Consider the following 16,697-nt stretch of genomic DNA (forward strand, 5'->3'; position numbering starts at 1 on the left):
TATTCTGTTCACAAAGTCGGGCTTCTGGAAGCCACATCGGTTCCGCTGGCCCCTCCCCCTGGGCCACAGGTGATTCCACTCAGGCTGGGGCGGTATAATTCCCTCTCCCCGGAAATGTGAGTTGGGGTCGGAAAAGAGCCGGTCTCTGTTGGTACTGGACTCATAGCGTGTAAGTAAGCTCACAAGGCCTGGTACAGCTCTCCTTGGCCATAAGGCACGTGCCACACTGACAAGAGCTCTCCAGAGAGAGACAGAAGAGCAAATGTGGAGAGAGAAGCAAACGCGTGAGGGGGAGAGTTCCCTGGGTTCCCAACAGCTAGTTCCTGACTCCGGCATCCTGGGACATTCAGTTATATTCCTTCCTTTGTGATCTACACAATACTTCTGGCTCATGGTAACAACAAACCCCATCCCCCTTTGACTTAAACTAGACCAGGTGGGCCTCAACTACATTTCATCAAAGACGCATCACAAAAATTGGGAGCGCCTGTGCTGGCTGAGGTCCATTTGAGCAATCAAAGATGTACCAAGGCACAGTGCGGGTCCTGGTCAGAGACGTGTGTTCCCGGATGGTGGACAGGTGGCTCAGGTCCAGCGGGGGTGGCCGTGCTGTGAGAGAAGACACAATATCCAGTATGGTAAGTGCTCAGGAGTGAAAGGATGGAATCTAGAGACTAAAATGAAGACATTCCACTTAGCGCATCAAATCCAGATTTACTAACGAGCAGTACTGACAATGAGGGGGAATTTTGCGGACCTACCCTTCTCCTTCCTCACTGCTCACATTACAGCTAGAGGTAGCAATGGGGCAATACATTTAGTCAGTGTGCATTTGAGACCTCACTGCACATCAGGCATAGTTCTAGGTGTTGGAGGCACAGTGTGAGCAAAGCAGATGAAAGTCTCTGACCTTATGGGATCCAAACATCTACCTTACACTTGGTGTGTCCAAAATGGAAATTTTACCTTTCTCATTACAGGCAGAGATGATCACCCAGGTTCTATCCCCACCTCCCATCCACTGTCTACCTGATAGTCTTTCTACCTAGAACATTCCTCCCCATCTCTCTGCCTGGTTAGTCACCTTCAGATCTCAGGTCAATGTCCCCTGCTTAAAAAGGCCTTCTTTGGCCTCCAGACATCATGGGCATGCATGTATCCCTCTACCATGGCCTTGACCAGGTTGCTTTGTTTCCTCCACTAGACTGCATGGGTGGAAACTGTTTAAGCCCCCTCCGTATCATCAGAACCCAGGACAGCGACTCCTACTCCTCACTTTCCCAGGAGCCTCTGACCTGGGCAAGCTGCTGAGCTGGAAAGGACATATGAGTCACAGTCACATAGTCTCTGGTGTGAAGATCTCTCCCGATGGCCATAACTCCCTGGCATCAGCCTCACCGACCAGCCACCTCCTGGCTTCTCTACCTGCCCTCTCCCCGTTGGGCCCCAGGGTCTATCCCTGCAGCCACACCTGTCACAGCCTGAAGTCTTGGCCCAGGGGTCCTCCTGGTCACCCACCCACTGGCTCCCGAGCCCTAAGTCCAGACGACATGCTCATGCCTGATCGCCAGGTCCTCTGAGCCATGCTGTCCAATACGGTGGCCACCAGTCACATGTGGCTATTTAAATCTATATTTGTTAATATTAAATAAAATTTAAAATTCAGCATGGGGAATATAGTCAATAAAAATTCAGTTCTTCGCTTGCGCTGGCCACTTTTCAAGGGTTCAATAGCTACATTTCTGTCATCATAAAATTTCTGTTGGATAGCATTGCTATAGAAAATTAATTAAACGAAACAACATCTACCTCAGAGTTACAGGTCCTTGTGAAATCATTTCTGAGCAGAATGAAGGATTATTTCCTCTGAACCTCATAAGACAGGATTTGCTCTCCTGTGTGGTACTGACTTCATAATCCTCCTTCTTCCAGCTGCTTTTCACCTGTGCTCCTCCCACCCACTGAGGAACCTGCTTCCTCATCTTCACACCCACCTCCCCCCCCCCCCCCCCCCCCGCCGCCCAGTGAAGGGGTGAGGCTGGAAGGACCAGGCATGGGAGGGGGACTTAATGACCAGGTTAGGGCGTGGCTACCTGAAGTGGTAGTATTTCCAAAGAGCAAACAGAGGTGGGAACAGACCAGATTCTGGGAGTTCCTGGGAGTCACCAGACTTACTAGGCAGGTGGCAGTGGGGGAGAATAAAGTAAGCACATTACTTTGACCTGCTTTTCCTTCCCTCTTCTTCTTTTTCCCTCTCTGTCCGTGCTGTTTGCAGCCCAGGGGAGCTGCCTGGGAGTAACACAGAAGCTTCCAGGAGCTCTGTGCCCAGAGGATCCAGACTCCTTGCTCCCGGACACCTCTGTGGATGGGCACACACAGGGTAGTGGGTGATCAGCTGCATACGACCAGGTCTGACATTCACCAATTCGGATGAAAAGTCATTCTTGACTACTTTCCTCGGTCTGGGGTGGCAAAGGCCTTTGTTAGGGAAGCAGACAAAGATGGACCCTCTGGAATGAACTTGGCATTGTAGGCTGCATTTGCAGGGCCACAGTGCCCTAAGTCCCGTGACTCCTTTCCTCAGTCTGGGGCAGCAAGGTCTGCCAGCCCTTCCTGTTCAATCCCAGCCATCGCTCCTCACCCCTACACCTCCCAGGCCTCTGGACGGCTCCTCCAGTGCCTTCTTCCCAGAGACGGTCAAGAAGGAAACTTCTGCACGTGGCCTCTAGGACCTTTCTCCCCTCCCCTGCACAGCAGGTCCGCTCACGTGGCTTACGTTTCCTCTGAGGCTTGAGATCTCTATTCACTGGGGGAGGCTCCATGTCTGCAGGTAGCTCAGGCAGCGGGCTTGAGATGCTCCCTGGGCTCATGGGGATGTAGTCATCATGGCTGCAGTGGGTTCTAAGAGCAGAGGTGGCCACCTGTGGGCCCATGGGCACGTAGCCATCTTCGGCACTGGCTGAAGCTGTGGGGTACACCGGGGAGAACCCGCATGGCTGCAAGAGAACAGGTGCAGGTCGGGAAGCACGGCCAAGGCCGTGCACAGGGGTTGCAAGTATCCAAGAATAACTTTGAACTTCCTTAAGAAAGTCAGGTAAGCCTCTAACTTGGGCTCTGCCCCTGCTCCTATTGTATGAGGCAGGTGAGGACACTCCTGGATTTGGTGCTAGAAGATAGAGGGTTATGAATTTCCGCAAACACTCTCAGTGTAGTGTGATGCCTTAAGTCCCACACCCCGAGGCAGACAAGTGTCTGAGTATTAGAACTAGAAGGGTCCTTATAGGACACGAAGTGCAATCGTTCTCAGACAAGTTGAAGCCTTAGGGAAGACTGAAAGGGTCCTCAGAGATTCAGTGCTGAGTCTCAAAAGACTTCAAGGGAGCATATATTGGTCAAGCAACTTGTGGTAAAATCGAGGCTTAAAGGAATTCTAGTGCCAAACTTACCAAATTTAAACTAAGCCGCTTGTCTCGGTGTTTTAAGGATTGGCCTTCTACATCAGCTGTAAGAAACAAGCCAGGGTGGTGAGAAATGCAAGGCAGTATCAATTGAAACTAGGGTCCGAGTCCCTGTGCACCTCGGGGCCCTTTGCTCCGCTCCAGAGGGAAGAGGCGTGTGACACGGTTTCTACGCGCAAGGCTCACTATTCAGGGTAGTTGGGCCGTCAGACCACAGTCCCCAACAGGTGGAAATCAGAGCAGATTTCCAAGTTTCTGTATGATGGCTTGAGTGCTGTCTGTGAATTGGGAACAGATATAGCAGGGAGTTATCAAACGCTTGCCGCATAGACCACATGAATCTTCGGCAAGGACAGATGGTAGACACAGAGCTAGGGGTTTGAAGAGAGAAGGTGTAAAAGATCCCTTGTGATGAGCGGGTGGGTGGGGGGAACGGGCGAGCGAGGGCACCGCGGAGCAGCACCGAGGGCACGCCGGAGACCTGTGATCCCGAACTGGTGACCAGGATTTCCTGTAGTGGTGGTCAGCCACCTGGGTACGGGCTTGGAGAAAGAGGAAAGTTTGGATTAATCCAGGATTAGAAACTTGTCAGATGGACATGACAGTGGGACATAAAAATTTAGAAGAATTGTCGGACGGAAAGAAGACATGTCCAGAATGCAGGGCAATAAGATAAATGGGCCTCGACTCAAATGAGATATGATTTGGGGAATTAGCGGCTCAGAGGTGGCAGTCACATCCAGAAGACTGCATGGGTTTATCTAAGTTGTAAGTGTTGAGAGAAGCTTAATTATAAAACTATAAACAATGCCCAGTATTCAAAGAACAGGAAGATGAGTGACCACAGAGTAATGGGAGAAGTCCAATAAGTGCTCTCAGCCAGTGGGGGCCAGGGAAGTGCTGTCTGTTCCAGAGCATGGAGGCATGAAGTCCGGTTGCCTCAAGAAAATAAACTGAAGAGTCCCCGTCATCTTCAAGTGAAAAATAATTCCCAGCTCAGGAAGGTAGAAGGGAGATTAGTGGAATTAAGGTTATGCATCCTATGCAGATCTTTCTCGACTTCCTTTATTGCTTATGTCCTGATAAAGCCACCCTAAATTGCAAATATCCTAAATCAAAAAGTGTTTACTACACCTAACCTACTGAACATTACAGCTTAGCCTAGCCTGTCTTCGACATGCTCAGAACACGAACAGTCGCCTACAGCTGGGCAAAGTCGGCCAACACAGAAGCCTATTTGCTAATAAAGGGTTGGTTATCCGTGTAATTTATTGAATACTGTACCGAAAGTGAAAAACTCCACAGCTGTAAGTGTATTGGTTGTTTAGCCTCTTGACTGCTGCTGCCCAGCTGCACAAGAGGATCGTACGGCATACCAGCAGCCTGACAAAGATCCAGACTCAAAATTCTAAGTACAGTTTCTACTGAATGCATATTGCTTTCGCACCATCATAAAGTTGAAAAATCCTGAATTGACCCATCATAAGTCAGGGACCATCTGTATACACATATATGTCTACACACACATACGCGCGCAGACACACACACTTCTTTATATGTTCCTTTTTTTTTTTTTTTTTTTTCAACGTTTATTTATTTTTGGGACAGAGAGAGACAGAGCATGAACGGGGGAGGGGCAGAGAGAGAGGGAGACACAGAATCGGAAACAGGCTCCAGGCTCTGAGCCATCAGCCCAGAGCCCGATGCGGGGCTCGAACTCCCGGACCGCGAGATCGTGACCTGGCTGAAGTCGGACGCTTAACCGACTGCGCCACCCAGGCGCCCCAATATATGTTCCTTTTTAACACAAATGGTAGCATATCATACTCACTGTTCTGCAACTTGTTTTTTTCACTTAATACCTTGGAGATCAGGGCAGAGAAACACTATAAAGAGTTTCTTCATTCTTTTCATCACTGGCATTGTGTTTCATTCTACAGATGGACCATAATTTGAGTATTCCTCTAATATTAGATATCAGTTTTATTTCCAACACTTTATTTATTTTTATTTTTTTAATTTTCTGATTTGTTTAGAGAGACAGAGTGTGTGTGCATGCGCTAGTGAGGGAGAAGGGCAGGGGGAGAGAGAGACAGAATCTTAAGCAGGCTCCACATGCTCAGCGTGGAGCCTGACATGGGGCCCGATCCCACGACCCTGGAATCATGACCTGAGCAAAAATCAAGAGTCTGATGTTCAACCGACTACACCACCCAGGCACCCCCTAACACTTCGCTTTAAAACAAAGGACAGAAATGGATGACAAAAATAGAAATAGAAATTGCATGCTTGTACTTGGGAAAGAAAGTGAAGGAAAAGATAAAACCAACCTCAGAAATGAAGTCTAAGTTACAAGATTCCCAGGGAAGAAGAGATTCAACTGAAAATTTATTACGTGCCATTAAAGAAATGCCAGAAAACAACTGACAGACTAAAAAGGAAAGAAAGTGAATCACAGAAAAAAATGGCCGAACTAGAAGACAGGCCAAGAAGATGCAGTGTACACATTTATTATTAGATTCCTTGAAGAAGGAAAACAAAACAGTGGTATAGTGCCAAAATTAAAAATTATAATCCAAGAACAAGTCCACAAATACAGTAACACCTGAAGCTACGTGCTGAAAGGGCCCGCCAAGTACCTGGTCAGTTCTACCCAAAATGGTAAATTCTATTACAACAGCTATATTGATAAAATGACAGAATGAAAACAAATCAAATACCCAGTTCAAACCTGGAAAAAGTACAACAGAGAAAACCAAAAGAATTTACAAAATAGGAATAAAAGCAGAAAATAATAGAGTGCAGAAAGAGAGTAGACAATTTTAAAGAATCAAAATCTTTGGGATGCCCGGCCAGCTTGGTCGGTGGAGTGGTGAATCTTGATCTCAGGGTTGTGAGTTCAACCCCATGCTGGGTGCAGAGAGTACTTAAAATATTTTTTAAAAATTCAAAATCTTTGTTTTCTGGGGAAAAAAGTTACCAAAAGGCAACCGACTAGCCAATGTAATCAATAAAGGAGCAGTGCCTAAGTATACAGAAGAAGAACTAAAAAGGAGGAAATTATCGTTGAAGCAGAGGAAATTAAAAGAAACACAAGAGACAATTCTGCACCAATTTCTACACATTTTAAAATCTAAATGAGCTGGGTAATTTCCTAGAAAAATAAAATATACCATAAGTGACCCAAATAGGAATATAGAAATATTACACATATAAATCACCATAGAATAAAAGAGAAAATGACCATGGAGCTACCTCCCAAAAGCACCAGGACTCCATGATTTCCACAGAGAATTTTACCAAACTTTCAAAGACCAATGCTACACAAATTGTTCTGAAGCATACAAAAATAAAAACATATTTCTAATTCTTTTTAGGGGGCAAGTATAACTTTGGTAGCTCGACCTGATAAAGATGAAGCAAATCAGAAAATTACAGGTTAACCTGATAAAGATAAAGCAAATCAGAAAATTACAGGTCAATATCACTTGTGTTTATCAATGCAAAAATCCTAAAGTATTAACAATCAGAGGAAGGTAGGACTGTTAAATTGTTTGAGGGAAGAGCTCAGCAAAGCCATTCCCCAAAAAGCAATGATAAAACTGTACAAACTTATTCAAAAAAAAAAAAACCCACAACAACAACTATTTTGAGACTCTTCAAAGTCATCAAAACCACACAACAACTGGAAAGCACTTATTCAAGAAAAACTCCTGGACATCACATAAGAACAGCGTGAGTCTGTGGCATTTTAGCTTGAGGTGTTCCCAAGCCCCTCACTGGCCCAATCAGCAGGTGTTCTACTAGGGCAGGGCGGGCCATGAAGACCACCGGCTTTGCTGCCAAAGGGGACTAACTTGATTTGGATCGAGCATATAAAAAGCCTGTCCCTCTAGGGCACAGGGATCGCAGTGCCAGGAACGGTAAGCAGCGGACAAAGAAGGAGAGCAGCCAGAAATACTGCACGTTGATCTCAGGAACGAGTCCACCAAAGTGCCTGGAAATTCAACTATGCTAAATACAAACACATCAAGACCAAGACACGTCCCAAACTGCTGAAAATCAAAGGCAAGGGGGACACCTTGAACACAGTGAGAGCAAACCAGCTCTTTATGTACAAGAGAATCACAATGAGATTAACAGCCAACTACTACTCATGGCAAACGGAAGGCCAGAAGGTAGTAGAATTACATATTCAAAATGCTGAAAGAAACAAATCTGTCCAACGAGAATTCTACATGCAGCACAACTGTATTGCAAAAGTGGAGGCAAAATAGAAACATTCCCGGAGAAACAAAGACTCACGGAACAGACTTATGCAGGCCGAAAGGACGGGACAGCACGTAGTAGCACCAACTCTACAAAGAACTAAGGGGTGCGGGTAAAGAGAATCATGTAGGTAAATATAAAAGACGACAGAAGTACAGAATTTTCTCTTTCCTTCTTTTAACTGAGTTAACAGACAGTGGCATGAAACAATAATCATAAAACTTATTTTGGGGCCTATAAAGTAGAAAGATCTAACATACTTGATGATAATAGCCCAGGAGTAGAGAATGGCACTGTACTAGACTCAGGTAATGACAACAGGTGGGAACTCAAAACCACGGGAAGAAATAAAGAGCACGAGAAACAACAAACACATGGGTTTATATAAGAGATTCTGTAAATAAACTTTTTCTGTGTGTATGGGTACGTGCATATATATATTTTCCCAAACCATCTGAAGGGAAGTTGCGGTAATCAGGAACCTTCACTTCAAAATATTTCAGTGTGTATCTCCTAAGAAAAATAACATTCTTGGGCCGCCTGGGTGGCTCAGTCGGATTTTGGCTCAGGTCATGATCTCATGGTCTGTGGGTTCCAGCCCCGCATCGGGCTTTGTGCTGACAGCTCAGAGCCTGGAGCCTGCTTTGGAATCTGTGTCTCCATCTGTCTCTGCCCCTTCCCTGCTCGTGCTCGTTCGCTCTCTGTCTCTCAAAAATAAATAAACATTAATCTTTTGTATAACCACAGTGCTTCAGCAAATTTGGTATTGATATAATACTACTATGTAATAAAAGCAGGGAACTATCTGATTCTTTTTGACAAAAACGAACCATTCCATTGAATGGATGTAAAATAATTTATTTAACCATGTCTCTGTTAACGGACATTAAGGTTAATTCCAATCTTTCACAAATAATTTGCACTCACCAACCATGCACATATGTCCTTTTTACACGTGTAAGCATTTCTGTAACCAAAATTGCCCTTCACAGGAGGGCACCATCTACCAAAACAGCAGATACTATATAGTCCCTATTCAAACACTGCTGCTGTCCCAATACTGTCCTTAAGAGCAACTATTGGCAGGGTGCCTGGGTAGCTCAGTAGGTTAAGCTTTCGACTTCAGCATAGGCCACGATCTCATTGTTTGTGAGTTCGAGCCCCGTGTCAGGCTCCGTGCTGACAACTCAGAGCTTGGAGCCTGCTTTGGATTCTGTGTCCCCCCCTCTCTCTGCCCCTCCCCTGCTCACGCTGTCTCTCTCTGTCTCTCAAAAATAAATAAACATTTGGGGCGCCTGGGTGGCGCAGTCGGTTGGGCGTCCGACTTCAGCCAGGTCACGATCTCGCGGTCCGGGAGTTCGAGCCCCGCGTCAGGCTCTGGGCTGATGGCTCGGAGCCTGGAGCCTGTTTCCGATTCTGTGTCTCCCTCTCTCTCTGCCCCTCCCCCGTTCATGCTCTGTCTCTCTCTGTCCCAAAAATAAATAAAAGTTGAAAAAAAAAATTTAATAAAAAAAATAAATAAATAAATAAACATTTAAAAAAATTTTTTTAAAAAAGAGCAACTATTGGCTAAATTCCTAGAAGTGGAATTGCTGGGTCATAAGCTATAGTGTTTGTACTAACGTAAAAAAAAAAAAAAATCCCCAAGCTATACTTTTTAATTTAAAAAAAAAATTTAAAGGTTTTATTTTAATCACCCGATGCTTATCACAAGTGCACTCCTTAATCCCCATCACTTATTTCCCCCATCCCCACTCTCCTGTCCTCTGTCACCATCAGTGTGTTCTCTAGAGTTAACAGCCTGTTTCTTGGTATGCCTCTCTCCCTTTTTTCCCCTTTGCTCGTTTTTTTTTTCTTTCTTAAATTCTACATATGATTTGATCATAGATGAAATTTGTCTTTCTCAGGTATTTGTCTTTCTCAGACTGACTTATTTTGCTTAGCATAATACTCTGGCTGTATGCACGTCATTGCAAATGGCAAGACTTCATTACTTTTATGGCTGAGTGATATCCAAGATACATTCGTAAGAGGAAAATCAATGGACAGAATAGAGTGTAAGAATGCTACTGTGTCCATCAACAAATAGATTATATATGCATGTTTTCTTGAATATCCAGAAAATTCTCTGAAAGGATACAGGTGATAGGAAAATAGCAAACAAGACAGCGGCACAAAGGAGATTTTTCATTGCATACCTTTTTTTTGTTTGTTTTGGAGGAGGAGGAGGAAGAATTGGGGGTAGGGTTTGAAACCAGAAACACCCTCAAATTAGCTAAGTCACTTGTCAGACCCTATTTCTCCACCCATAAACATTAGAAAAGGAAAGCGAAATATGGAATACTTCATGAATGTGCATATCACCCTTGCACAGGGCCGGGCTGATCTTCTCTACATCATTCCAATTTGAGGGCATGTGCTGCCGAGGTAAGCACTGTCTACCTTCTTATAATAAAGACTGTGAAATACAAATATTCCTTTAGAAATTAAATAAATGAAATTTGAACTCAAAATATGAGTCACACAGCAGGTTAGGCACAATTGAAGAGAGACTTCAAAAAGAAATTCTGAAAGAAATTACTAGAATTCAGTAGAAAGAGATGAAAAATATCCAAGAGAACTCAAGAAACACGCAAGACAGACGGGAAATCTAAAATACATACACTTGGGGCCCCAGAAGAAAAACAGGGACAACGGAGAGGCAATACTTGAAGATACAGTAACTGTAAGTCAATAAGCCACAAAAAGAATGAAAATAATCCCAGAATGAACTTGTAAGATGCTAAAAGCAATAATAAACTCGAAAAATATTTAATGTAAGTGAAGCTTTAAGAAAATTATGGTACAAAAAAAAGAAAATTACGGTATAAAAATACTATCAATAATGTTTACCTGATGGGATTTAGAAAATCAAGAGGGAAGTAAAATACATATGGTATTAGCATTTAAAGTGGGGAGAGGTAATTAGGTCGAAAACATTCTAACGTCTTTGCATTACTTTGGGAGAAGCGCACAGATACTGACGAGGTTAAGGAGGTGACATGGAGAAAGGACTCACTAAAAGAACAGGAATGTGCCACACAACTTCCAAAGGAGTAGAGGTTAGACCTGAAGAGATGTAGCAAACCCAACTCAGAAGAAAGCAGGGGATGAGATTACAAATAAGAAATTTTGTACAAACAGGAAAAAACAGAAACCACAAAATAAAACGGTAAAAACAAATCTAATTAGTGTAAATGGGTTAACCTTTCTAGTTAAAAGAGAAAGGCTGTCAAAACAGATGAAAAATTTAAAAGAACGATACAGGATGGAGCCCTGCATTGGCTCCATGCTGAGCGTGGAGCCTGCTTGGGATTCTCTCCCTCCCTCTCTCTCTGCCACTCCCTCGCTTGTGCTCTAAAAAAAATAACAATACAAAAAAAGCTATACGCTTTTTATAAGAAACACATCTAGGGACGCCTGGGTGGCTCAGTCACTTAAGCATCTGACTCTTGATTTCGGCTCAGGTCATCTTGTGTGTGTGCTCTCTCTCTCTCTCTCTCTCTCAAATAAATTAAAAACAAAAGAAACACCTCTAAAATTTGGTCATGGAAAATATGAAAACCAAAGAATGAGAAAATGTGTACCATGCAAATACTGAGCAAAAGAATGCCGATTAATATTTTAGTATTTAGTACTTAATATAGGCATAGCTACATTAATATCACATAAGGCAGACTTTAAGACAAAAACATTACTACAGAGTCATGACAAATTGATAAAAGTTTCAGTTCACTAGAAACAATATACAAATTCTAAGAGATCTGTGACTAATAACATAGCTTTAAATTATATACAGAAAACTCTGACAGAATGGTAAGGGAGAAAGAGACACTCTTCAGTCATAGGGATAGATTTTAGCATACCTTGCTCGGTACCTGCTACAAGGGAACAGAATCAGTGCCAACAGAGGAGGAATAGATGACATGACCGCTAAAGAACTTGACCTGAGCATGTGTCCTTGTCAGGTATATTCAGAACATTCACAGAAATACCTATGTATTGAGCCACAGAAGAAATCTCAAATTCCTAAGGATTGAACTCATGCAAAGTATTTTCTCTAATTAAAATGTAATAAGCTACAGGGGAGCCTGGGCGGCTCAGTTGGTTGAGGGTCTGACTTCAGCTCAGGTCATGATCTCTCGGTCAGTGAGTTCAAACCCCACATGGGGCTCTGTGCTGACAGCTAAGAGCCCGGAGCCTGCTTTGGATTCTGTGTCTCCCTCTCTCTGCCCCTCCCCTGCTCATGCTATGTTCTCTTTCTCAAAAACGAACAAATGTTAAAAAAAAAAATTAAATGTAATCAACTAGAAAAACAACTAGAAAATCCTCAGGTTTGGAAATTAAGAAATGCAGTTGTACATAATGCATAGGGCAAAGAAGAAGCCAGAATGAAAACTAGAAAAAATTTTGAACTGAATTAAAATGAAAATATGACCCTCAAAACTTATGGGATGTGGCTAAGACAATGTTTATAGAAACTTTGTAGCCTTAAACACGTATATTTGACAAGAAAGAAAGAAATTCAATGAGCCACCCATCCACGAAAGGAACTTAGAAAAATATGCAAATTACCTCCAAGGAAGTACAACAAGGGTCAAGAAACTTTTTCTGGAAAGAGCCAAATAGTATTTTTTTCCCACAACCCCTTAAGAGTTAAAAAAAAAAAAAATTCTTAGTTGGTGGGCTGAAACAAAACAAAACAAAACAAAACAGCAACAACAATAACAAAAAACAGGCTGTTGGTCAGATTTGGCCCATAGGCCACAGTTTGGTGGCCCAAGAAGGAAGGAAATAATGAAGATATGAGCAAAAATTAATGCAACAGAAAACAAATATACAACTGGAAAAAAATCAACAAAGCCAAATTCTGTACTCTGGGAAGAAAACAAAGCCAAAACAAAACAGAGGCACCTGGCTGGCTCAGTGAGTGGAGCATGCAACTCTTGATCTTGGGGTCGTGAGTTCAAGCCCCGTGTTGGGTGTAGAGCCTACTTAAAACAAAACAAAATAAGAATAACTAGTATCAGTGATAAACTGCCAGTAAGACTGATTAAGAAATACAGATGAAGGCCCACATTATCGATATCAGGATTGAAAAGAAGCTATTATAATAGATCCTACAGATAGCAAGAGGCTATTATAATCAATTTTATGATAATAAATCTGAAAAGGTAGGAGAAATAGACTGCTTGAAAAATACATAAAATCTGAAATAGTTTATTAAAGACTAAAGAAGGAAATTGAATCTTTAATTTAAACATCTTTCCACAAAGCAAACCCCATGTCCCAATGGTTTTTCTAGTAAATTCTACTAATCAACTAAGGTAGAATACCAACCATACACAAATTTTTCCAAAGAATAAGAAGGAGGAAAACTTCTTAGTTTGTTCTACGAAGTCTGCATAGCCTTTTTTTTTTTAAACCAAAACCTGACACATTTATCACAAAAAAAGAAAATTATAGGACAACCTCCCTCAGATTAAAAAAAACATGTTCAAAACAAAATATGAGCAAACAAATCTAGTAATTTATTAAAAGGGCACCCTTTATGATGAAGTTGAGTTTATTTCAGAAATGCAGGTGGGGGGCCCCTGGGCGGCTCAGTCAGTTGAGCATCCGACTTCAGCTCAGGTCATGATCTCACAGTTTGTGGGTTCGAGCCCCGCATCAGGCTCTGTGCTGACAGCTCAGAGCCTGGCACCTGCTTCGGATTCTGTGTCTCCCTCTCTCTGCCCCTCCCCGTTCTTACTTTGTCTCACTCTGCCTCTCAAAAATAAATAAATGTAAAAAAAATTTTAATTAAAAAAAAGGAATGCGAAGTAGGTATGGCATTCAAAAATCAACCAATAAGGGGCACCTGGGGGCTCAGCTGGTTAAGTGTCCAACTCTTGATTTCGGCTCAGGACATGATCTCATGGTTTCTGACTTTGAGCCCTGTGTTGGGCTCTGTGCTGGCAGTGCAGAGCCTGCTTGGGCTTCTCTCTCTCCCTCTCTCTCTGCCTCTCCCACACTCTTGCTCTCTCAAAATAAATGAATAAACTTAAAAAAACCAATAAACTTCCTCACATCTTAAGAGAATAAAAGAGAAAAATCGTATGATCATAAAATGTTTCAACAAATTCAATATCCATTTATGATTTACAAAATATAACACTTGGGGTGCCTGGGTGGCTCAGTCGGTTAAGCATTCAACTCTTGGTTTAGGCTCAGGTAATGGTCTCATTGTTCTTGGGTTCAAGCCCTGCATCGGGCTCTGCGCTGACAGAGCACAGCCTGCTTGGGATTCTCTCTCTCCTTCTCTCTCTGCCCCTCCCCAGTTCTTTCTCACACACAAAGTAAATAAACTTTAAAAATAAATAATAAAAAATAACAAAAATAACAAAATAACTTAGCAAAGTAAGGTTATCAGAGAATGTCTTTAATCTAATGAACGGTATGAATGGTATCTACAGAAATCTGCAAGCCACATTATAAATGTGAAACGCTGGACGCATTCCATCTGAGACCAGGAATAAGACAAGGATCCCTGTTACCGCCCCTCCTATTCAACAACGTCTTGGACTCCCTAGCCGAAGCAGCGACAGAAGAAAAAGTAAATGGAAGATAGGTGTTATGAAAGATGAAATGAAGGAGCCCCTGGCTGGCTCAGTCGGTAGAGCGTGTGACGCTTGACCTCGGGGTTGTAAGTTTGAGCCCCACATTGGGTGTACAGATTACTTAAAAATAAAATCTTAAAAAAAAAAGATGAAATGGGGGCGCTGGGGTGGCTCAGCTGCTTAAGTGACTGACTTCAGCTCAGGTCATGTTTAGGAAAGCTAGATAACAGGGGCACCTGGGGGCTCAGTCAGTTAAGGGTCTGACTCTTGATCTCGGCTCAGGTCATGATCTCATGGTTTGAGAGATCGAGCCCCATCAGTGCAGAGCCTGCTTGGGATTCTCTCTCTCTCTCTCTCTCTCTCTCTCTGCCCCTCCCCTGCTTGTGCACACACACCTGCTCTTTGTCTCTCTCTCAAAATAAATAGGTAAGTATTTTTAAAAAAGAAAAGCTAGGGGCGCCTGGGTGGCTCAGTCAGTTAAGCCTCTGACTCGATTTAGGCTCAGGTCATGATCTCAATTTAGGCTCAGGTTCATGAATTCAAGCTCCACATCAGGTTCCATGCTGACAGTGCAGAGCCTGCTTGGGATTTTGTCTCTCTCTCTCTCTCTCTCTAAATAAGAAATACATGGGAACACATTAATACGAGATACCCAAGGCTTCCCTAAAATGTATCAATCAAATTATAGACAGAAATCAAATAAGACTTATATAAACCTATATAAATAGAAGGATATTTCCTCTTCATGAATTGAAAACCTCAACATTGTATAGATGCCAAATCTTCACAAACTGGTCTTTAGATACGATGCAGTCCTCCTCAAATCCTCAATATATTTGTGTATGTATGCTTGGAACGCGATCAGCTGACTCTAAACTTGGCCTAGAATAGGCATGGCACTCTTTAAGAACAGGTAGGAAGACTTCAATACAGAAATGTCAATAACGAAGGGAGCGTGACACTGGTGCAGACTGGACCACAGGGCCCAATGGGAGAGAAAGCAGAACTGAGATGCAACCCCACCCCCCAACACGCAGCATTTCATTTGTGACAGAGGGGGCACTGGAAAGTGTGGGGAATTCAAGGGCCTTTCCAATCAATGGCACTGGGTCATTGGACAGACATCCACGTGAACAGTAATGAACCTTGCCACACACGACCTTGGATTCCAGGCAGGCCTCAATGGGGAAGGCAGAACAATTGATTTGATGTATTCCCTCTGCTTTATCGGATCCATTTTGTTTCTAACCATCACTGTTGTTTTGGTCTTTATTTCATGGTCAAAACCTCTATATGAATGAGTTTTAGCTTTTTGTTGGCCTTCATGTAAAAAATACAACCTAATTGTTTTATGTGTTGAAATTTTAAATTATTTCAATATTTTTGTTCTTCAATGTGAGTTTTTTTAAAGATTTTATTTTTAAGTAATCTCTATACCCAACTTGGGGCTCTAACTCACAACCCCGAGATCAAGAGTCACACGCTCCACTGACTGAACCAGCCAGGCACCCCTTCAATTTGAGACTTTTGATTCATTTTCATATCCTATCATTCTACTGGTCTGGTCACTTCACTTTCCACAATCTGCTTACGTAGTCTTTCAGCTTTCCCTTTCTGCCCACCATTCACACATTAGCTCATTAAGACCCTTTGTGTACCCCGGGGCACCTGGGTGGCTCAGTCAGTTAAGGGTCTGACTTCGGCTCAGGTCATGGTCTCACGGTTCGTGAGTTTGAGTCCCGCATTGGGCTGTGGGCTGACAACTCAGAGCCTGGAGCCTGCATTGGATTCTGTGTCTCCCTCTCTCTGCCCTCCCCTGCTCGCACTCTGTCTCTCTCTGTCTCTCAAAAAAATGAATAAACGTTTAAAAAAATGTAAAGAAAGACCCTTGGTGTACTCTGCATGTCCTCATGTCGTTGAGGTTGTCCAAAAGGAGTAACATGTAAAGGTCACATCACTAGGGACACTAGGGGAGGTCTTTGCCAGAGTGACTTAGCTCCTCAGTCAGAATGAGAAATTTCTACAATTTTAAATGAGTTTGTATTCCTGAAATTTGCATAATTCCTTTAAGATAGGACCTCATTGGTAGCAGTGTGGGAATGATTATTTTGATTATATTTGGTTGGAAAAGTGGTGAGAGATGAAGGGGGAGGGGGAAGCAAGGCAACTCCATCAGAATAAACAGCTTTACAGGAAAGGGCAAAAGAGGGCTCCAGGAGGGCATGCCAATAAACCAAGCTGATAGGGCTGGGTCAGCATTACCTTGGTGCTGACAGCTTGGTACACAGCTACGTCACTAGCGTCCGGCCGGTGACACTTGGAAAGAACAGGT

At 43.1% G+C, this 16,697-nt stretch overlaps 1 protein-coding gene and 1 non-coding gene across 4 annotated transcripts in view; both read right to left on the reverse strand.

The window, feature by feature from the left end:
• Window positions 1-16,697, reverse strand: part of GAB3 (GRB2 associated binding protein 3) — a 79,079-nt gene that overhangs the window by 20,509 nt on the left and 41,873 nt on the right. For all 3 annotated transcript variants that reach the window (XM_047100697.1, XM_047100698.1, XM_047100696.1), the window contains exons 5-7: window positions 3,447-3,502; window positions 2,777-2,996; window positions 528-609 (exon numbers count right to left, since the gene is read on the reverse strand). In XM_047100697.1, the coding sequence (XP_046956653.1) occupies window positions 528-609; window positions 2,777-2,996; window positions 3,447-3,502 (358 nt within the window). The remainder of the gene's footprint in view (window positions 1-527; window positions 610-2,776; window positions 2,997-3,446; window positions 3,503-16,697) is intronic.
• Window positions 10,057-10,162, reverse strand: LOC124527636 (U6 spliceosomal RNA). Its single transcript, XR_006965930.1, has one exon. It is a non-coding gene; the product is annotated as a U6 spliceosomal RNA (small nuclear RNA).

The sequence above is a fragment of the Lynx rufus genome, unplaced genomic scaffold (assembly GCF_022079265.1).
Source record: "Lynx rufus isolate CCGP_SWC_20201006 ecotype Redwood Valley unplaced genomic scaffold, mLynRuf1.p SCAF_52, whole genome shotgun sequence".
In the NCBI taxonomy this organism is placed as follows: Eukaryota; Metazoa; Chordata; class Mammalia; order Carnivora; family Felidae; genus Lynx; species Lynx rufus.